General features: G+C 35.9%; 4 protein-coding genes and 1 pseudogene across 7 annotated transcripts; 1 reads left to right on the top strand and 4 right to left on the bottom strand.

Moving 5' to 3' along the window:
* Positions 1-45: 45 nt before the first annotated feature.
* On the bottom strand, positions 46-5782 carry LOC125219276 (protein transport Sec1a-like). The gene is made up of 22 exons (XM_089067007.1): positions 5632-5782; positions 5141-5199; positions 4974-5055; positions 4706-4784; positions 4378-4428; positions 4194-4290; positions 4066-4098; positions 3870-3992; positions 3385-3576; positions 3218-3301; positions 3050-3148; positions 2873-2943; positions 2520-2616; positions 2224-2349; positions 2034-2129; positions 1662-1778; positions 1500-1580; positions 1138-1349; positions 907-997; positions 729-818; positions 533-623; positions 46-452 (listed from the first exon to the last, which is right to left on the bottom strand). The coding sequence occupies exons 1-21, from the start codon at positions 5699-5701 to the stop codon at positions 567-569; spliced, it is 2007 nt and encodes a 668-aa protein (XP_088923133.1). The 5' UTR covers positions 5702-5782; the 3' UTR covers positions 46-452; positions 533-566.
* A 1403-nt stretch (positions 5783-7185) lies between these two features.
* On the bottom strand, positions 7186-13360 carry CIP111 (Cam interacting protein 111). 4 transcript variants are annotated; one of them, XM_048127553.2, is made up of 11 exons: positions 12893-13360; positions 12474-12629; positions 10988-12070; positions 10064-10271; positions 9304-9788; positions 8559-8985; positions 8285-8365; positions 7986-8176; positions 7708-7895; positions 7514-7572; positions 7186-7437 (listed from the first exon to the last, which is right to left on the bottom strand). In XM_048127553.2, exons 1-10 carry the CDS (start codon positions 13181-13183, stop codon positions 7539-7541), a joined length of 3144 nt encoding a protein of 1047 aa, XP_047983510.1. In that variant the 5' UTR covers positions 13184-13360; the 3' UTR covers positions 7186-7437; positions 7514-7538. The 4 variants fall into 4 exon arrangements, with proteins under 4 accessions (XP_047983510.1, XP_088919203.1, XP_047983509.1 ...); XM_089063077.1 differs by having other exon boundaries at positions 7186-7566; positions 7692-7895; XM_048127552.2 differs by having other exon boundaries at positions 7186-7572; positions 12893-13359.
* Positions 13361-16062: 2702 nt separating this feature from the next.
* LOC125222281 (vestitone reductase-like) lies at positions 16063-17856 on the bottom strand. The gene is made up of 4 exons (XM_048124804.2): positions 17614-17856; positions 16914-17438; positions 16445-16640; positions 16063-16362 (listed from the first exon to the last, which is right to left on the bottom strand). Exons 1-4 carry the CDS (start codon positions 17804-17806, stop codon positions 16218-16220), a joined length of 1059 nt encoding a protein of 352 aa, XP_047980761.1. The 5' UTR covers positions 17807-17856; the 3' UTR covers positions 16063-16217.
* Positions 17857-20191: 2335 nt separating this feature from the next.
* Positions 20192-20578, top strand: LOC148933158 (zinc finger protein CO3-like). The gene has a single exon (XM_089059310.1). It carries the CDS (start codon positions 20192-20194, stop codon positions 20576-20578), a length of 387 nt encoding a protein of 128 aa, XP_088915436.1.
* A 922-nt stretch (positions 20579-21500) lies between these two features.
* LOC148933157 (UDP-glycosyltransferase 75C1 pseudogene) lies at positions 21501-22232 on the bottom strand (annotated as a pseudogene).
* Between the last annotated feature and the right edge of the window lie 1142 nt (positions 22233-23374).

Raw genomic sequence — 23374 nt, 5'->3', positions numbered from 1 at the left:
TAAAACAACACATTATCAATATTAGTCATTCGAACTATTATCATAAGAGAAAAGCATTTTACCAATTAAATACGCTTCATCATCTTCTAATCAACTGCAGCAGTGATTCTTCTTATAAATGTACTTACAGTAAAACAATGTATAGTATGAATACAAAACTAACGATCTCAGATTCATCTTAAGTTACCAAACTTAGAATCTTCTGAGATGTTTGAAAAGCTTCTTCTTTGTTGATAAACTATGTGTGGTTTCAGACAAAATGTTGAGATCACATCACCATTAAGTTGAATTATGTGCAACTCCTTCAAATTTAAGTTCCATATCACAATTGGCTCCTTGAAGAATATTCCTTCACTCAGAATTCTGCCAACAGTAATTCCAGCATTGGTTTTTCTGCTTCACATATATCAGCCGTGTCGAGATCATACTAAAAAAATTCTGCAAATTAGACACTAAACCAATGGTAGTACTATTAACTAGTACATGAAGGATGTGAGAGGGGATTTTTCATGTGTTTTGCATGAATTCTAACCTTCAATCGAGGGGCATAATAAACCTTTCGTTTTTCAGAAAAACATATTGTTATCCACTGGAAGCCCCTTTTCCGACAATAGCTTAAGTTTCTGCGAAACAACATGATACCGATGAATGGATGATGTTGAAGCAGATATTTTGATCATCTCGTGCTAATATCAAATTGTTGAAAAGACAGAAAATCTGAATTTTACCTTAACATATTGAGGTGGATCATCAAGACTAGTTGATCCAAGGACTACTTCCCTCCTGAATTTGGTTGTAAGTTTATGGCAAACCCTAAGCTGACAACACGGCGTAATGTCTCAGCTTGAGCACAAACATAGCAGCACTCTATCTTTCAGTGGAAAGTGTAACAACCAGAATATTTACCTCGGATCTTGTTGCTCCACCAATTACGAATGCAAAGATCCGCCGTCCCATCTTTTTGTAATCAGTATTGGCAGTTTTCAAGACTGAATCACTGGAAATCATAGAAGATAGAGATGATATATAAAACACATTTGTAATAATCAAACTCAAATAATAGTGGCATTGAGATAAAACTGCTAATTTATAGAGTAAATTCATGAACAGTAGGAAAACAAGTTCCTAAGCCAATACCTTGAATATCCATCATCAGAAGTACGAGATTTGGCCCACTGTGCAGTCCGTCTTGATCTCATCGAATGGGGAGCTGTAGTAGACTGGGCTGGTTTAGTTGGTGGAATTTTTGAGCCCCCTCCACTAATTGATTCGTTGGAAGAGCCGGCAGAATTCATGCATTCGTACTCGTCTTTTGGCAAACTTCCTTTGGCCAACTGCTCAATTAACTCCTGAGAAACAAACCAGATTAAATATGTAAAAGTGCCAAACAGGTGAGTTTCTGTTTACAAGGTCTAGGATGCCCCACCAAACGAACATTCCAGATCCACCTTCCTATATGATGACAGTGTAATGCTTTTAGTTTATAAGAACAAACAAACCTCTAACTTGGGATAAAACCGGGAAAGTGCCCATCCCTCCTCTTCATCTCCAGCTCGATCCTTTCTTTCTGCATTTGTTTTCTGGTAAGCAAGGAATTAGTTACATTCAGGCCTCAGTACTACACTCATTGTTGCAAGCTTTACTTTAGAATTAATGTTTACCTTTGCTGAATCAAATTTAAGCGAGAAGGTACCCTTTGAAGTCTTTCTGGAATCTACTGCTTCAATTAATTTCATATTTGTGACACTTTGCATGTCCTCTTCTGTTAATTTTGCCAACTAGAGAAAGTAGCGTGATTAGTATGGTTAGTCAGCTAGAGCTAGTAAAGCACGCGGTTCGTAGATATAGGCAAATAGCCATGGTATAGTATAGTATAGTATCAGGATAAGCATAACATCATCAATCGAGGAGATACTAAATCGTAGAGAAATGAGTTTTCATGCTCAATATGCAAATATGAACCGTCAATGTGTGTGTCAGATCCTATTTACTCAACACACAGAAAGGGAGTGGGGAGATAGAGAGATCACAACCTGCATGAGTTTTCCTGCCTTGTCACCCTCAAACTTTTCTGGGCTGACACAACAATATATCATCAAAAGCCGCAACTTATTCTCAGGTGATCCGTCCTGAAGGGTAAAGAAAATGATTTATCCTGCCATCTTAATGACAAATATAGCTGAATAGAGAAGCAAAGTGCTACCAGAAGCATTGAGGTATTACCTGGTTCGATCTCAGATAAGTGATAACTTCCTTGGTTCCTGCATCGCCAAATACAAGATCTTGCTCCAGTTGTCCAAGGTCCCGAAGATCCAATTCTCTGATAAGTTCATTGAGTTTACCAGCAATCTAATGGAGAAAAGGATAACAAGATCAGTGTTCATTCCTTTTTCTAGCTCAGGAGGAACAGTAGAACTCTATTTAAGATCAAGTGGATCGATATGTAAACCCAAATACACGAAATACATTAGTAAATGATAATATGAAATGATCTTCAGAATTTTTAGTTTAGAAACAACCGCAACATGGATTGAGAGTTTCTCCATCTGTTCATTATATTGTGGCAAAGCTTGAACCATTTTCTGTATGTCTCTTGTGGACAGCTCACTACCATCCCTTCAAGAAAGCAGAATGTAAATCGTTAGAAATTACAATGGAAAAGAAACATGGATGTTGTCTACAGGATAAATACAAATGTGCAATGCAGTTTCCCTTTCTCCAATTGAATATAATGGACTCAAGCCAATGAGAATAGGAGTTGAGCACATGTTCCATTATTTAGCAACACTGAAGCATATTCTGATTTCACAGACAGAATGTGGCAAGATATCATAGTTATATTTCAGAACAGATGAAGTATATAAACACCAACCTCTGTTGTAATTGAGCTGCTTTGTTTTTGGAAACAAAGTTGGTCATCTTCTCACTCAACCGCTCACTAGCCTAAAATTTTAGGTAAGAACATTTAGATGGCAGATATGAGTAATTAATAGAGATCCGCAGGAAATGAGTCTTTGAAGGAAAAAAATATGCATGAATGAGAAAACACCTCCGCGATATGAGCATGTCTGAGCTCAACCCAGAGAACATCATTATCTTGCAAGAGGACTTCTTTTTGTTCAGGCTCACCACCCGATTTGCTAGGAATCTTGCATCCACTGAATACCATCAGAAAGTTCCAAGTCTCCAATTAGGCTGCTTAGACAAAGACATTTACCTCGTGTACATATTTATTTCCTTCCAGCTCAAGTAAATCATGACACATAGCATCGTACGTCCATTCATGTATGATGGGAGCGATCTGGAAATGTCCAACAAAATGATAAAAACTAAGAATAAGTTATTCTTGAGTAGATAAAGTGTAGTGAATTGAGCTTTTGGCACCTGATCAATTGATCTATCCACTATAAGTAATTCACAAGTTTCTGTTGCTGGGAACTTGGGAATGGAAGTTTTATAAGTTGTGATGTGCTTCCAAACTGCTTCAGCAAGCTTCTTAGGAATCAAATCTCGACTATTTTTACTGTCATCATCCCCTTCCTTGGAAGGTTTTTTATACCTCACAAAAGGAAATTCCTGAAATTTAAATCTAGACAGTTTAGGCAAAAAAATGATGATAACAAACGACATGAGCACAATCATGTTGAATTGTTGATATTACCGATTGGGATTTGGAAATCCAGAACATAAATATTTTATGCCGCAGATGGTGAATATATGGAAACTTGTTAAACTCTGTTCAACTAGACTCGTAAATAGTTGAAGTCCTATCTCAAATTCGACGTTTATTGGTACTTATCATGCTTACACATTCCTCTATAATGAGACAATTAAATAAACAATAACAAAAGTATTGATTACTCCATTACCTTTAATGAAGCAAAAACACTAGCAATTCTCGAGGCCATTAGATTCAAACATGCATCAGCTTTGCGAGTATTCTCACCACCAAAGAGTTCATAAAGTGCATTTTCTTGATCAGTTGTGAATGCCTGATAGAAAGTTTCTCTTTACATTCCATGATGCCAAAAGACCTTAATAGAAATCCATAAAGCATTCAGCTACCTGAGTATCTATGGGAAAGTACTCCAAATTCATCTGCAATTCGTCAAAGGTAAATATATCAATGAAAAAAACATCCCAATAGAGCAATGCCGTGCGAAGCTATTGGCAAAACTGAGGATGCTAGTTACCTCTCTTAGGGCACCAATACGTGGCATAACACTAGTATCACTCTTGATGTGAGACACCAGGTCTTTTGGTACAGGTGTACTAAAGTATATATATGCCCTGCAACCACAGATAAGAAGGGGTGCTGTCACAGTTCATAAAACAATATCGAATACAAAAGGACTTTATAAAAATTCTTGGACGTACTTCCTGTACAATGGTTCTCTCCCCGACATGTCAGACAAGAGCATGACGAGGCTGACAAGGATAGAAAATTAAGTAATCAGTTCCAATATTCTTTTTGTAAAAACTGTTTCTCTTCAAACAGTCATTATTATCTAAGGATGAGACCCTGGCAAGGTGTTTTTGTAAAAGGGAAGTAAAAGAAAATAGCCAAGGAAGGACAGTAAAAGGTGCTCTTAACTATTTTAATATGCCAAATATCTCTCTGATCTTCTTTAACTATATCCCAGAAATATAAACTTTTTTTTCTTCTAAGTATAAAATAATTGAAAATAATTTGGAATGACAATACTTTTCCCTGGCAGGCTGTATGAAGTATACTACATCCATTGAAGGCATGGGTTCTCTCCTTTTAAACAGTTCTTCCACCACTGCAGAAGGTGAAAACAACATAAGAATATTGTAGTGTGAGATACCAGCCAAAAAAAGTTCTCGTAAAGCTTTCTTGCGGCAGGTCTTTGAGGTGAACAGCATATATATTTGATAGATCAAACTATGAAATAAAAGCTGAAACAAACATCATATTTTGTGTGTATCTGACATAAAATCAAAATGCTTACATGAAACATCTTGGTCTGTGATATCTGACATTTTGCATGAATGAGACATCACTTTTACAGTAACTTTGTCCATGATGAGCACCTGAAAACAGAGATCTTACATGCCCTTATAGCAAAGTTTCAGTTTTATCTTGATAATGGTAACATGTGGCAACATAATTTATAACCTTCCATGATGATCTCTGACCTCCTACTTTGGAATCTTGGAGCATTTCATACAATAACCCTAACAGATGTTTCAAAAGAATCAGTCCAAATACTACCCAATTTCTCGTAGAATTAGAGTGCAATTTAGTTAATAGACACCTTAATTGAAAGAGATAAGTAAAATATTTCCCTTTAAACTTTTTTCCTTCAGCTAATTCAGAACGTAATGGCATAAAAAAATAAAGTATGCTATTTAATTCGACAGTCACCGCTCATTCAGTACATCAGATCCCCAAAAAGGCGTCGCAATAGCAACAAAATCAACATGTTCTTCCTTCCGATGTCAAAGTGAGCTACAATTTTCAAATTTCTCATCTCTCTAACCTAAAAAACGAAGATGCTTCTTCGAATGTTTCTATTTATCTATTCGAAACACCGAGTAATCGCTGAATGTAAAATGCAGAGAGGAAATGAAAAGGCTAGGCAACGCAATGAAGGTGACGGAGCTTACGATCGCGGCTGACCATACGGAGAGTCTTGTACTCCGCGGCCTGGGAGCACTCGGAATCCGAGAATGACATTTTTCCGGCGCCGGAATTCAAATCGGATTTGAAAAATGTTTTGTTATTTTGCTCTTTTTTTTTGGAGTGAAGGGAAAAAAAGGAACGAAATTAGAAGACGGTTAAAAGTGGCGGTACGTCTTTGAAGGGGGATGTCGTTGTATTTGTGGGGACCCACATTTTGCGCCAACTGTAACGATTTCTTCAATTTTTTATTTTTTTTATTTTTTCTTTCAATTTTCTTAAATTACTAGTATTAGTAAATTCCAAGCCTATTCATTTTCTTATGTTACTATAATATACTACTCCACTTATTCACATTTTAATTTGAGCTAGTTCGAACATAAAAATATTTATGAATCATAGTACAGATTCGAATTGGAGAAAACACTCATCCCGTCATCTATATATACTCCAAATGCCTAAGACCATATTTATCAGCAATCATCCAACTCAACTCAACCATCTACTTTTTCAATATTTAATTCATTTCTATCTCCTCCACATCATCAATATTCATCCAACCTAATCATACTCTTTCTGATGGTTTATCAATGACTATCCAACCACATCATTATATATTTATTTTTATATATATTTTTAATAATATTATTATTAATATATGAAATATTTATTGTTGCACACTAAAATTTATAAAAAAACACAATAAATGGTAAACTAAAAATTATAAAAATAAACAAATAGAAAACATAAGTTACAATATTAGATTATTAGTAGATGAGAAAAGGAGATTTTTTATTTTACCAAAGAAGAAGGATTATATGAGGAGAAAAGATTAGATTTTTTTGTGTGCATACTATGACAAATGTGATCTCTATTTGTGGAGGATGGAAAATTATGAATTTTGGTATAATTTTTTATATTTTTTTAATATAATATATTTAAGATATATAAATTTTAGTTAAAAAAATTTATCAACCAATGAGAACGTGTCATTTGGCACAATCTCATTGGCTGAGTCATTGAATAAGTTGACCAACCAAGCGGTTGGTGGTTGCCTCCAAACAGACCGAGCTCAAGGAGAGAGACAGACCATTTGAATAAAAAAAATTTTTTAATGCAATATGAGGTGCGGTCGACCCTCACAACCGATAAACATGGTCTAAGAGTCCCTATGACTCTTTTCATCTTTGTCTCATTAGGTTTAGCGTCGTAGTCCCGGTCCACAAGATGGGCAAGCGATGCTAAAATTGTATCGGGAGCAAAACTGTTTGGATAGTCACATCTAGAATATTTGAATTATGCGTTGTGATGCAACTTTAAATCCGATAAAGAATCGGGTGGCTACTTTTGGTCTTCGTCTCACTGCCCATGGCTCACGCATATGCCCTCATCTTGGCCCTCCTTCCTTTACATTTTTTCAGTCTTTTTTTCTTCAATCCACAACACAAACAATCTCAAAGTCCATGTAATAATGATGCTTTCATATGCAAAATCATGTTACCTATGCAATGCTCAAATAGAGCTTATAGCAAAAAACCCGATTTACCTCAGCTATAAAAGTAATGTACATGTATATACGAAGAAATTTCGGATTTACCTCAACAAAAAAAGAACTACAAAAATCTCCCATAGCCATGGAGGGAAGAACGACGAGAAAGATATCCGGTGGCAGCTATATGAAAACTGTAGTAGAAGGGCTCTATCTTACAGCTGTACAATGTTTTGGGATTTTAAGATATTCCATTAGTTGCAGACATGCTTGTAGATGTGATTTTCTGGGCATGCTTCCTTTTCTGGCACAGATTGAAAGAAAATCGTTGCAGCACATAATCGGGCAAGAGAAGAAGCTAGGCACATTTATCTGCTTACGAAGAATTTGGATGCAAAATGGAGCCTAGACTTTGAGAAATGAAGCTCTGAGCCTGCTCCTGCAATGGCAAAGTTAAACCATGGTCTGTTTTAGTTGGTCGGCGTAGAAAATACTTCCAAGTGGGGCAATATATATATGGAGACTGCCTATTATAAAGATAAGCTATTTGTAGAAGACGTGATGCATCACATACCAAAAAGTAATATGACTCGGTTTAACTGTGCAAGTTTCGGATTCCAAACTTTCTTCCTTAGCAGATGAATGAACTAGTCTTTGGAACTTGGATGAGAGGTTCTCATACATATCAACGTTAGACGGTTGTACTTGTTGAACTCCAGTTTTCAAGTGCTCCATTTTGATCTCTGAGGCATCTAGGTTCTCCTGGTTGGGTAAAAGAGAGATACTTTGGTAAAAAAACTACATCGAAAAAGAGATTAAAAAGGTAACTGATATTCACGATGTTTTACATACTTCCATTGCTCTAATGGCTGCTTCGCGGCAGATGAGTGATATATCAGCCCCAGTATAGCCTTCCGTGAGGCAAGAGAGCTCACTGATGCATACATCAGAATTGCATGGCATCCGGTGCAAATGAACACGAAAGATATCCTCACGATCTTTTTTGCTTGGTGGGCCCACATAAAGAAGTCTATCAAATCGTCCTAACAAGTTAAGAAGCAATTACACAGGTTCTTGTAGTCGCCAAGCAAAAAAGAAAACAACACATTTGAGGAAAGATAAACGAACAACAGGAATAGACGGAAAGTTACCTGGTCTGAGGAGGGCAGAATCGATCTTATCTGGCCTATTTGTAGCTGCAATGACAGTTACACTGCCTCTTTGCTGCAAGCCTGTCATCAATAAATTTATGTTAAGATGGATAGCAAACTATTTCTGTTCCCAAGCAAACGTTATATTTAATTCAAATGAAAAAGAAAAAGTTGCACAGAGAAATTATTGTCGCTTGGTTAGAGATGCTAGCACATGAATAAAAGGCATCTAGACAAATTGTACACTTATGGCAAGATGATTCTAGGTAGTTACCATCCAATTCAACAAGTAGCTGACTGATAACCCGATCACCGACTGATACTCCATCGCTTTCTTTTCCACGAGTGATAGCAAGACCATCAATTTCGTCAAAGAATATAATTGAAGGAGCATTAGCCCTGGCCTTCGCGAACAAAGTACGTACGGCTTTTTCAGATTCACCAACCCATTTGCTGAAGAGCTCAGGGCCCTTTACTGCAAGAAAATTCAACCCTGCTTCTGAAGCAACTGCACGAGCCAAAAGAGTCTTGCTGCAACCTGGAGGACCAAACAACAAAATTCCACTTGGGGGGCGAGTTCCAATGCGAGCAAAAGCATCCTTGTGTTTTTGAGGCCATTGCACAGCTTCCATAAGTTGCATCTTAACTTCTGTCTGGCCACCAACATCGTTCCAGCCAACTTTAGGGATTTCAAGTATCACCTGATCAGGACAAGCTGTAAGTCAAGGTAGCGTAAACCACAATAAATAAACAGGACAAGTAGCAAGCTATATTTTGTGAACTTAGTATTCTGTAACAAACTCAATCATTTAAGAATGACACAGAAGGAGCAAACAAATGAGACCTAACTATTAGTATAATTAGTAGCCTCCTAATGATTATACCATTTCAAAAATAAATTGCAGGATTTTACATTTCAATATTGGCATTGGTGACACCCAAGACAAGTCTTTTACTTCATAGCAACAATGAATGATTTCAAGTAGACATCATGTCTAGATATCACATGGCATACTTACCTCTCTCATAGCACTTGGTCTTATTCTAATTCTAGCCTTCTCAAAGTCATCTGAAGTAACTCTTAAGGTGCCTTTTGGATCATGAGTCCAATCTACTGCAATACCAACCCTGGATTCAGCAGAGTTTTGTGTTCCTGAATTGCTGGAAAATGCAGCACACAAATTACTTTTGACAGAATCTCCTGAACTGCAAGGGGTTCCCAGATCACCACCCAGGTCAACTTCTTGCGACCGGCTCAAAGCTTGGCATTCTGGATCTACTTTAGTTGAAAATCCAAAATCCGAATCACCATGACCGGCATTAGATTTAACATACCGCCGAAGCCCAACTAAAGCTGCTTCAGTGCACAGAGCAGCTAAATCAGCTCCAACAAAACCATGTGTGGCCATTGCAAGATTGTGAATATCCTCGTCCAGCAGTGAGTGTGCAGTTTCATTAAGAAGTGCAAGCAATATTTCATGCCGTTCTCTGGGAGATGGAACACCTACGTGTATTACAAAGATGTAAGAGACTTTTTAGGAGATCAATCATAACCATTCAACTTTGCTATTAATGGAAATAATGAACTCTAAAGCTATCACTAACGCAGTAGGATCAGAATCCACTAGGTGCTAATTGTTAACATACAAAAAATGGTAAGCATTAAGGGATTACCAAATGCAATTTAGGATTTTTATTTAAAAAATTGATCATACACCAGCTGAGGCTATGAGAACATGAAGACAAAGATGATAAACCAAAAAATTTTACATGAGATACCTATTTCAATTTCTCTGTCAAGCCTTCCTGGCCGTCTAAGTGCGGGCTCAATACTGTCAGGACGGTTTGTAGCAGCAATAACTAGAACTCCATCACTTCTACTAATCCCATCCATTAAATTTAAGAGAGTGGCAACCATTCTTTGGGATAGTTCATCTCCTCCATCTTTACGTGCAGGTGCAATGGCATCCAACTCATCTATGAATACCTAAAATAATGATCATCAAGCATTTAGCACCCAACTGCATTCAAGAGCACAGATGATAATTGGTGTAAAATCACAAAGACTGGTCATTTTTTGATCTGTCACACACCTTTCAAATTTTGAATGACAAAGCACGAAGTTTAAATAATTTATTGAGTTGGTGCATACATGTAAAATTTTGATGATGTGGATGAATAGTAACAAATACATGTATTAATGTGACGATTTGGATGACTAAACGGTGTTGTTTTGAGCCTGAGAAACTAAAATAATAAAAAAGTAAAATAGAATAACCAGAAAGGTGGGAGACAAAGTAGAAATGGCCTATTCAAATTGAGAATTTTGAAAGGTTCTGGAAAAACCAGAAATGGCCCATTCTTCATGATTTAAAAGGCAATTAACCCAAATTGATAATTTGATTCAGCATTCTACCAATCTGCCTCTTCAATAATGAAATGCTTATTCATCTAAAACTTCCATCCATATTGAAGAGAGAAGGTACGGTACTCTTTGGGCTCAAATATTGCATAGAATTCATGCAGTGATACCCATTATTTATGGAAGCGAGAATTTTATATCAAAGATTCATAATCAGTGTAAGTAACCTGCAGTTGATTTTCATGTATGAATTTATGCCATGCATTTATTTATTTATTTTCGATATGATGATACATTTTCCACATTCATTCTTCCAAAGAAAATGACGACAAGAAACTTACCACCGCAGGTGAGGCTTTGATGGCATTCTCAAATACTTCATGCAATGCTTTTTCAGTTTCTCCATGGTATTGACTAATAATTTCAGGTCCATTCACAGAAAACATGTTTACACCAGCATCACGGGCACATACTTGAGCTAATGTAGTCTTTCCAGTTCCTGGGGGGCCATGAAGAAGGACTCCCTTTGTAGGCCGTAAGCCCAAGCTTGCAACTGTCATCTGCACAGCTGATGAAACTATGATATCTTTTAAAACAGAATATTCTTTAGTCAGGCCTCCCAACTTCAAAAGGTTGGCTTCCAGATCTTTTCTGATAGGGCCATGCCCCGCATCTGGTTCTTCCATATAGCCTTTCATTGAAGATTCAACAACCACATCACCTGCGGATAGAAAATTAATCTTTGTACCACCATCAATAGAGAAAGCAGATAAGACATATTTTCCATTGTCCAAACCCCGCGCAAGAAGTTCACTATTACTATTCCGAATATCACCATTTGAAGACAATCTTTTGGGACCCATAACCTGGAAAACACATAGCTCTGAAAGTACGGGGACCGCAACAAAGTTGCCAGAGAGTAAAATCCGTGAACATAACCATGATCTAACGCATGTCTCTAACAGTTTCCTTGAGGAATCATCCCTTAAAATTTCATCCATGCCAAGTATGTTAAACGCTGCACTAGAGTAAGTTCTCTCTAATGTTGACTTATCATAATTCGACATGCCAGACTCTGCTGAGCAAGGAGAGCGAATTTTAGACTTTGATATAGATGGTGTCTTTGGGGATGAAATTTTACTGTTTTCAGCTTGTCCGTATGCTAGTTCATCAAAAGACTCGAGATGAGAAGATGTCGACATCCCTGTTTTATTTTTGTTACCCTTTAAATATACTGGAGATAGATAAATCTCCGTTCGGCTGTCTACTGATATATAACTAGCTGCAGGGCCACAGCGGGCACCAGTTCCATTCTCAGTCAAGCTATGACGCTTAACAGGATAAACAAAAACTACCCTGCCTGAACATGGACTACCCATAGTGCGTGAAAGGTTCAAAGACAAGCGCACATCATTTTTAGAAACCTGCATGCAGAGAAGAGATCCGATAACTACAGAGAAGTAAGAGATGTTTAATTATGATTAGAAGCAGAAGAAAATTCTTGTAAGGCTAGTTACCACAACCATTGTTTAAAGTAGCATTGCTTCACATAGATATGGTTCTTTCCTAATGTTTGTTTGTTACCTACTGATGCCATAGTAGGGAGTTCTGTACTGTATACATATTTCGAGTTCTGATTGTAGAGTGTAGTGTACCTAACTTATAATTAATGTACTTAAACGACGATACCAGAGAAGGATCTAGCCATTTTGAAAACTGGATTATAAAGTGTATGAACCCCTGGCAAACAAACAACATGGAGAAACAAACCTACACACTAAAAGAGTTCACAGCACAAGTACTGAACAGCTAGAGTGATATCCAAACCTTAGTGGATGGCAATACGGTCGCAAGAGCAAAGAATGTTCCAGGTTCATCAGCCAAATTGTCGGTAACGTCAAACCCAAAGCACTGAGCACACTCATCTGATAGCTTACACAGGGGATATCCGCTCATACCTTTGTCCGAAGAAGAAAGAGAGACCTGTCATAAACCATATCATAGACAGAGACACCTTTTATATATTAAGTGCACATCAGCTGTAAATCAATGAATCACAACTACATTACTAAGTGAAAGATACAGCAGTCACAGCATATATGTAAATCAAAAATCTAAAGGCTTAGGGAGGAAACAACACCAAAATCAAACATATACTAACAGCATTAGATAACAATGTTGTGAATTGAAAAGGAAACGAACAAATAGCACTGGAAATTGGGGGAAAAAAAAAAAAATAAGTTTACCGATACAAGGGAGCCTAGGGGAATCGAGGAAGAAAGCATGGCTGTTTCAGACAGCCAAATTGTGTATTCTCTGGAGTTGGAAACGGCGTCGTGGGCAACTGTGCCGACGAAGGCCGTTGTGGAGATGAGAGATGGGAATTGAGCTGCAGCTTCATCGAGAGAGTGGAGCAATTGTTCGCGCGTCGGAGCGAGTGGCGACGACGGTAAAGAATAAGGCGAGGAGATCACGTTGCTTTGATCGGAATTTGAGGTTTTTGAAGGTGTTTTCGAGTTCTTCTTCTTGGTCGGCATTTGTCGTAGAATGGAGGTTTCCTGTAACAGTTTCCCTTCGAGATGAAGATGAAGAGGGGGAGTGAGTGAGTGAGCAGTTGTGGGGAGTATAATTTTGGGAAAATTTACCGGGAATGCGCGCTAGCTAAATTCAAAGGCAACTTTGTCCTACTTCAATGGCGGATGGAAAAGAGAAATGCGGGATGGCTGAATAAGGGTAGGGACTAGGCGGACTGGGCTATTCTCTTATTTGCTTTTGGGCTTTTCTCTTTTCATATTATGCAATAAAGGCCCAACACTAATGAATATAGGTATCCCACAGCTTATTTTCTGAGTTTTCATCTTAATAACTATCCACTTTTAAATAATTAGTAAATATTAATTCGCTTATAAATTCATATAGTATTTATTATTTGATATATATATGAATTTAAAATTTGATATCATGAACTCATGTACTCTTTTTTTAATCATGAATTTATGTACTCTCATTAGGTTGCGGTTTGTATTGTTTTGTTTTACTTTTCCATGGGGAATGAGTGTTGCTATTATATCATGTTAATTATAATTTTTGGAGTTAAATTTTCATTGATACGTTTAAGAATAAATTTTATGTGCATATTATTCAATCATGAATGTAATTTTAGACCTTTTCATTTTACTAAAATGGGATAAGAATAAAATGTTTAATACTAGTACTATTTATAATAAAAGAATTTGAAGTCGTTTTCTATGGATATTTGTAACAATTAGAAAGATAGTGTTGTTTAAAGTATAATGTATATTTTTAAAATAATTTTTTTTATTATTAATTGTTGGTTGTGCTTAATGTCACGAGTTTCATTTTCAGAATCTGTCACTGGATATATGTCTTTTCAAATTTGTAAAATTTATTCCCTTCGTCTTATTTATTTATGGTTATGCCGTTACCATTAATTGGTATTGCATTTTATACTATAGTAATTAATAACTATCAATGTAGATATGTATATCGTATTTAAATACTATAATATTGTGCTAAATTTAATTACTAAATAAATAAATCAATCAATATCAATTTACAGTACATTGAATCGATCAGCCTTTCAGTTTAACTTCATGTTAATTTCTCCAAACTAAACTATTACTATTAAATTAAATTTAGCACGTATATCATGTTTTCCTTTGATTGCAATTATAAGATCAAATTTGGATAGCAATAAATATGAAAAAGTATCACATCAATCCCTTTGACTTTAATACGAACAGATATTAGCATCTAATATTACATACTATATAGTTAAACTATGATGCATGCTTTAATATTCAACGTCTGGATAATAAACATATAATTTTGACGACTGACGAGGCATTATTATAGATTAGTTAATATTGAATAGTTAATTAAAATATTAAAATTATCACTATTATGTGTGTGGACACTGGGCACATCTACCTTGTATATTTATCACACATGCACTATACACATTTGTCGACAGTTCAATCGACACAAAACTACTCGACTATAATAAAGAATGGAGATTAGGTCTTCAATCGACGTATATAATTTTATGTACATGCATGTATTATGTATATGACTATATAATTAATATTACAAATTCAAGTAAAACACCGACGCATGTCCCATGCCGAATAATTCAAAAAATAATTGTCAATGCATGCTTCCATTAAAAATATGTATTTAACACATCAATAATTCGAAAAAATTCTAAATTATATTTATCTTGTGCTCACATGATGTCACCCACGACTATTAAGCCCATATATGATTTCAAATTCATTTTACCATAGTTAATTTGGATCGAACGACAAGTGGCGTGAATTTTCATAAACTGGAGTATGTTTGTTAGTATTATAATAAAATAAAGAATATTCAATGGAGTATTTATTTTAAAAAATATGTGATGTATTTTAAATTTACGAGCTCTTATCATCAATATTAGAAATAGGTCACTCACGCCTTAAAAGCTTTATAAAGAGGATGATTATTCATACTTATATAGATCTAGCTATGATCATTACCAAATCGATGTGGAACAAGATTTAAGAGTTTTAACACACACCATCACGTGTGGATCGGAATGACACATCGGACTTCCATCACGTGGATAGACAAGATAAAAGATAAAATTCATCATCGACTTGAGTTCGCTCTAATACCATATTAGAAATGAGTCACTCACCCTTAAAAGACCTTATAAAAAAGAGTTATTTATGCTTATATAGAGGAGTTAGGATCACAAGATTTAATATTTTAACAATCAATTTTACACGATAAAAGTGACTATAACAAATAATGAAATAAGTACACGCTCTAATTGGGTGCAATATTAAATTCTTAATTAATACTAAGAAGTGGTATAAAATTTAAATAAAGCAATTTGGTGTAATAATTTTTTAATAATATGTACAAAATATAAGTAAAGTATACGGAATTGAAGTTGAGAGTAAAAGGTGTACAAAATTATTATAAAGTGGAACGTAATAACGTTTACAAAACGAAACTTTGGATTTGATTAAATTCTTCATTATTTTGTGACTATTTATTTTAGGAAAATTTGTCATTGAATCACAATTTTTTAATTAACTTTTGATTAATCCCATTTCTTGTAAAATTAGATAGTTACATCACAATTGTTATACATTTTTCAATTATTCCATTCAATTAAAATTTTAACAAAATTTATTATAATTTTTTTAAATTTTTGTCATTATATCTTCATGGACTACATAATAATCATTTAAAACTAATCATCTTAATATAAAACAAAATTACTACTATTTAAATGATAAATTTCATTAAATTTTTAATTGTATGATACAATTGAGAAATATATAAAAATTATAATTTAATTAACTATTTTTATAAATTATAAAATTATCCAAAAGTCAATCAAAAGTTGTAATTTAAAATTATTTCTCATTCATTTTATTTTAATCCACAACTCACAGTACATAACGACATTAACAACACCATAATGGCATTAAACCAAAGCCAAACAAACACAAGTTATATAGTAGTAGTAGTAGTAGTATGCAATTTCAATTCAACCAACTAATTGATAAACCCCCTTTCTTTGCATGATTTAATCGCGCCGTCAAACATTTCACCCAATCCATTCTCGTACTTGAATCCAGTCGCCTCAAGCTTCTTCGTCGACAGCCCAGAAAATTTCACCGCCGCCACATCTTTCCACGAGCTGCCCAAAAAAAAACACAAATTATCAACCAATTATTTAATTTTATAAATAAAAATTAAATTAAGTCATTAAAATGAATTACTCTGGAGATGGCATCTTATATTGTGGATATTTAACGGAGAGGAAATCGGAAAGCTGTCCGATCTCGAACTGCTCCGCCGCCACGATGTATCGGCCTTTCGCCTCGGGATACTCGAATAAGTGGATATGTGCTCGAGCAACGTCGTCCACGTGGACTAAACTCGATTCTTTTAGGTGTTGGTAGTGTCCCTTATCACCTACAACAACAAAAGTGATTAAAGTATTGTTAATCATATTTTCACGGACTGTTTATTTTGAAATCAACATGAATTTTGTTTTTAGAAAATAATAATGGCACACAAATCTCATTTCTATATATTACTAGTAGTAATTAATTTTAATTAAATGAGAAATTGAGGGTGTGATTAGCTAGTAGAGTCTATAACCAACTTATCATACTACTCTACATAGTAAAAAGTCAAATGAGACATGTAATTGACGAACGATAGCATTTAATCAATGAAATTTACCAAGAATCAAGGCCAAGGAGACGTAAACGGAATCCGGAAAATTAGGGCAGATGAAAGGGCCGGTGATCCACGTCGGAATGACGGAGACGAAGTCCAAGCCGAGCTCGGCAGCGAGCTCGATGGCGGCCTTCTCGGTCACGGCCTTGGTGACGATGTAGGGGCCCCCGAAGGCCTTGAGGCTGCGGACGAACTCGACGTCGGTCCACGAGTCCTCGTCGATGAGGCCGGTGTTGGCGGGATTGAAGGCGGCCGAGGAGATGCTGGCCGTGTAGACGACGCGGCGGACGGTCTTGGAGTCGGCGCAGGCCTGCAGGATGCCTTTCAGAGCGGTGGTCACGCGCTTCAGCTTCACCTCCTCGCTCTCCTTCTCCGCGAAGTCCAGAGGGTGCGCCGTGTGGAACACGCCCACGCACCCCTCCACGGCCGGGGCGAACGTCTCCGGCTTGTCAAGATCGGCGTTGAAGATCTGCAGCCGCTCGGCCGCGCCGGGGAGGTTTGTGATGTAGCTAATGTCCCTCTTCCGCTCTATTTTTTCGAAAATGAATCACAATAATTGTTCGATAAAGTTAAGTGGTGACAGAATAAAGTAAAAATATAGTAATAAGGTGATTTTTGTTAAAATAGAAAATGATTGTTTAGTAGTATCTCAAATGAAATACGAATCGATTAACTTGGGCTAGGGGTATATATATATATGAACCTGGATCGAGCCGGACGGTGGCGTTGACGGAATAGCCATCTTCGAGTAGCCTCTTGATCATCCATGATCCAAGAAAACCAGTTCCTCCGGTCACACACACCTTTGTTGGGGTTCCATTTGCTATTGTCACCTTTTCTGGGGTTCCATTCGCTATTGTCACCTTTTCTGGGGTTCCATTTTTTTGGGGCTCCATTCTTTCTCTGTATGTTACTCACTCTTATCTCTCTCAATGTGAGTAAGAAAGGGGATCCATGCATGCCTCTATATATACTGCCAAAGTGAAGCCTTTTGCTCTTGGGTGATTAATAATTTTATCCACTTAATTAATTAATTTATCACCCATGTCTTCCTTAAATGTACTAGTAGTACATTATTAATGCTTCAACCACCCATGATTAATTTCTCATTAGTCTTACAGTTGTATTAATTCAATTACTAGACTAACCGAATAGTTAATCGATTATACTCCCTCCGTCCCACACTTATAGTCACATTTAGTTAGGACACGAGTTTTAAGGAATTGGTGGAGTGTGTAATTAATGAAGTGAGATGGTGGAGTATGTAATAAATGAAGTGAGATGGAAGAGTGAGATGGTGGAGTGTGTAATAAATGAAGTGAGATGGAAGAGTGAGATGGTGGAGTATGTAATAAATGAAGTGAGATGAATGAGTGTGTAATAAATGAAGTGAGTTGGTTGAAGGTGGGTCCCTTGTTGACTTTTTGGTTTTTTATTTTTGTTTTGGTTTATTTTTATGTTGATAATGGCATTTGAGTGTAATTTTAGTGAATAATGGGGTAAAAATTTATGTCCAAATATGGAAAATTATAAATGTGACTATAAATGTGGGACGGACTTTTATGGCAAAATATGACTATAAAACTGGGACGGAGGGAGGGGGCCAGGTTTAAGCTAATTTCTTAATCGATTAACCATCTAATCGATCGTATTAATAATCGAACTGAACAATTATTGATATCATACCTATCAAATTAAACAAGCAAATAAAATATTAAGACAATTGATATTTTCAACATTTTAAAAAGAAAATAATCTCCTGCATCATCAAGATATAGTTTTTGGCTGCAATATGATTTTCTGAATTCCTTTTTTAATACTATATTTTTCCATGTATTAGGGCCGGGATTAGCTGTATCCAGCTTTAGTCTATACCATACATTTATACTCTTGGTCGGTTATGTTTTTTACTAGTTATAAACCTATAAATCTATAATTAATCCTAATATGTGAAACACGATATTTCATTTTATAAAGGGTTAATAACTATAAATCTATAATTAATCCTAATATGTGAAACACGGATATTTCATTTTATAAAGGATTAATAGACATTTAAATCACGAAGTTTGGTCAAATTCTTTTATGTCCTACAAATTTCAAAATTGGAACATTAAATTACGAAGGTTCAATTTTTTTCAATTGTTTCATCCATGCACAAAATTTCATCTTTTAACGATATTCAAAATGACATGTCTCATTAATATAAGTATTATTTTTCTTTTATATTCCTTTATTTTCTCAATCATCTTCTTATTTGATTGAATTATTGTCGTTTTTAACATCACAAAAAAATGTTGATTTGTGCATGGATGAGACAATTGAGAAAAAATGAAACTTTATGATTTAATTAATACTCTAATTTCAAAGTTCATGAGGCAGACTAGAATTTAATCAAATTTCGTTATTTAAATGGCTATTACATCTCTTTTATAAAATGCTCCTACCTATGAATGTGTAATGCACTATATATACTGTTAATTTGACAGCGTAAAAAATGAGCAATTGTACTATGGACACCCAATATTTGAAAATTATAAATATTACTATCACTGTTTTGAAATTGAATTATACCTCCTATAGACAAAAAGTAACACGCACTAAAATAACATAAATATAGAAAAATAGTAGTAGATGATATCGTATGATGTAGTGATTCAAATCTCAATTAATTTACCTAATCTTTTGATTAACTAGAAAAAAATAATCAGCAGATTCAATTTTTTTAGCAAAGTCAATTTTAGGTGAAAGGAATTCTTCATTGTAATTAAATCTGACGCACCACCGGTTTTCTCATATAGTTTACTTAATTGTAGGGATATATATAGGCATTAATTATATGTAATTTTAAAATAAAATGTTGGAACCGACCTTTTTAAAAATGATTATGTTTAAAATTTAATAAAAAGACAAAACAAATATCTTACGTAACTGCTTCTTTTTTTAATACTATGGCAATTACTGAAATATAAAATCAAGTCAGTGAGCTAAAATATTAGCTTCAGTATACACATGCCTATATCTTCTAAAATATAGAGGGGGCCAAATAAAAGTATATCCTAAAATGCTCCAAGTCAAACAATCACAAATTTAGGGTTTTATGTTGTACTGTATGTTGTAACATTATTATAAGTAGAGTTAAAGGCTAAAAATGGTCCCTAACATATGACTGTTTTACCAATTTGGTCCCGAACATTATCATTTTGATTATTTGATTTCTCACAAATTAACTCTGATCCGAATCGGTCCCAACTTGACGGAACCGTTAATAATAGACGGCAATGATAACGGCGAAGCTCTGCGACTCGTGCAAGTCGGCTTCCGCCGCCGTCTTCTGCCGCGCCGACTCCGCCTTCCTCTGTCGTGCGTGCGACGCCGACGTCCACGCGGCAAACGAGCTGGCTTCGCGCCACGGCCGCGTCCGGATCTGCGAGGTCTGCGAGCAAGCCCCTGCCTCCTTCACCTGCAAGGCCGACGCCGCCGACATCCACTCCGCCAAACCCCTCGCCCGCCGCCACGACTGCCTCCCCGTGACCCTGTCTCCCCTCTACGACACCGCCGCCGCCGCTGCCAGCTGCGAGGAGGAGGCCGAGGGAGCGTTGTGGCTCCTGCCCGACCCGAATAGCAAAATTGAGGGTTTTGAGGCGGCATGGGTTGCGGCGGGTTGAGGCGGCGGAGGGGTTACCGTCTATTATTGACGGTTCCGTCAAGTTGGGACCGATTCGGGTGAGGGACCAAATAATAAAAAAGATAATGTTCGGGACCAAATTGGTAAAACAACCATATGTTAGGGACCATTTTTGGCCTTAACTCTTATATGTATTGTAAATTACCGATTCGGGTGAGGGACCAAATAATCAAAAAGATCATGTTCGGGACCAAATTGGTAAAATAACCATATGTTAGGGACCATTTTTAGCTTTAACTCTTATATGTATTGTAAATTACACTTCTTATACTTCTAACAGACTTAACACACATAACATTTTTCACATGCCAACCACATGATCTTATTTTTTTATCGGCAGATCTAGAAATGAAACGTGCGATAAATAATTATAATGATTTGTAGCCTATAAGTTTGAGTTTGAAAAAAAAAAAAAAACACATACTGAAATATGTCAACTATTAACTTTTTTTCCCGCACATTATTTTGTTTCACCTCCGATGGACCTAATACTACTAGAAAATATCTTTCACTTTTTTCATACCGAGTACATGTTTGTGTTATTTTTACGTTTCCATTCGTTTCCGACCTTAATTCTCTTCATCCTCCGGCAGGAAACTAATACTACTACTATTTGAATACCTATAATTGCGTTCAATGTTATTGGATACAAATTTGAATCAAAATATAGATAATTATAGACTAAAGTCTCTTTTTGGTCCATAACATATGACGATTTTTTGATTTTGGTCCAGAACATTATCTTTTGAATTATTTGGTCCATCACAAATAAAAATATGTCACATTTAGTCCGAATCTAACGAAACTGTTTAAATTTAACAGTCAACATTTTTTAAATCGATTTTGACCGATTAAGTTAATAATTATGTTTAATTAATGTCTAATATCTAATTAGGTTAGGGTTACTTAGATATTAGAAATATACCACCGACGACTGCGGTTTCGGATTTCTCAAAGAGGTCGGCACCGAACAACTTTTCCTCCGACGGAGCCTCTCCGCCGATGAAGGCGGAGGGAATCAACGGGTCCGATTGTGATCAGCTCGTAACGGTCGAACACGGTGAGCACTTCCGCCTCGGACGAGTTGAAGGTGTTCACGAGCACCTTGGGCTTGCCCGACTCGGCGTCGAGCAAGTCGAACTGCTCCTTAAACGCCACAAACGCAAAATTATGCGTTTCCGAGGACGAAGGGAGGGAGAAGGAGGGAAGGTCGGTTTTGGAGAACGGCGGAGCTCCGGGGATTTGGATTTTCCAACCTGGATTATCCGATTTCTCGGTGATTTCGTTGGAAAGTTGAAATAGTGGTAGTATATGGTGAAGACGGTGGCGGGTTGGATCCAGAGTTCTGCGCTGGGGATGTGGAGCTCACGCGCCACCTTGGTCGCCCAGGGGAGGATGAGCGTGTAGACTAGGCACGTGACGGGGCGGCCCTCCTCCGTTGCGGCGGCGATGGCTTCTCTCAAGGCCTTGGAGCCGTTGCTTCGTATACTAGTCATGAATTTTTTGGTGTCGTAGCTGAGCTTGAAACCGTCGTCGTATCCGTCGTCGAATCCAAGGAAGGTTAGGCCCTTGGTGTCTGCCAAGCGCCGGCACTCGAAGATGTTGGCGGCGAGGGTGATGTGGATCCCCAATTTTATTAGATAATAGATATTAGATATTAATTAAATATAATTATTAATTTAATCAGGTCAAAATCGATTTAAAAATCGTTGACTGTTAAATTTTAACAGTTCCGTCAGATTCGGACTAAATGTGACCAATTTTTATTTGTGATGGACCAAATAATTCAAAAGATAATGTTGTGGACCAAAATAAAAAAATCGTCATATGTTATGGACCAAAAAGGGACTTTAGTCATAATTATAACACGGTATAAATAATAACAAGCCATTTTTTAAAAAATAAAAAAGGGCTACATAATTTTGCGGAATTAATTTTTTTTCAACATTCTAGAAGGTCTCATGTTCACCTTGACTGCCAATAGCTAAAGAGGACACGTTTTGAAATTCGTTACTTCTAAGAAGTTTTCTACATTTTTGACTAAGACTTATTGATTAAACATACTCTAATTATTTACGTATGAAATAGGCATATGAAAAGGTGTATTACATTTTATACTATTCTGCATAATTATACGAGTGCATTGCAACGTTTTTCTTTTAAATTTATACGTAGCTATTTTATAGTACGAATTTAAATGTGCGAGTACCCATACTTTTAAATTAATTATTAACATAATTATATAATATATACATAAACAACGTATATCCATATTCCATATGATCAATTCATTCTAACTATATCTAGGGGTGAACATTCAAAGTTCAGATTGGATTTTTGCCTAATACGATCCGATTCAAAAATAAGAAGTTTTATGAAATCGATCCAAATCCAAAATTCTAAAAATCCAATACCAAAAATCTGAAAATTCAAAAATTTAATACCAATATTAAAAAAATTTAATAGATACTCACCTTTCTTAAAGCAGATATGTCACACTTTCTTTTTTTAATTTATCCCGCAAAAGATCACATTTTCTTTTTGAAAACAAATTATCTCTCGCGTCAATATATAAAGATATTTTTACTCACCAGTCAACATATAAAGCAACGTCTCAGAAAATCTTATAAGAACGGAGAAAGTATTATATTTATTTTGAATTTTAATATATCCGATATTTAAAAAATCCAATCCGAATATCCGAAAATTGAAAAAATCCATCTAAATTTCAAATTTCAATTTAGTTCAGAGGAATTTCAGATTTTAGATATTTTGT

This window comes from Salvia hispanica, chromosome 1, assembly GCF_029641045.1.
Source record: "Salvia hispanica isolate PSC_SH4W2 chromosome 1, Shi_PSC_v1, whole genome shotgun sequence".
NCBI lineage: Eukaryota > Viridiplantae > Streptophyta > Magnoliopsida > Lamiales > Lamiaceae > Salvia > Salvia hispanica.
The sequence above is the reverse complement of the archived record's forward strand: the minus strand, read 5'-3'. Positions and strand labels throughout refer to the sequence as shown.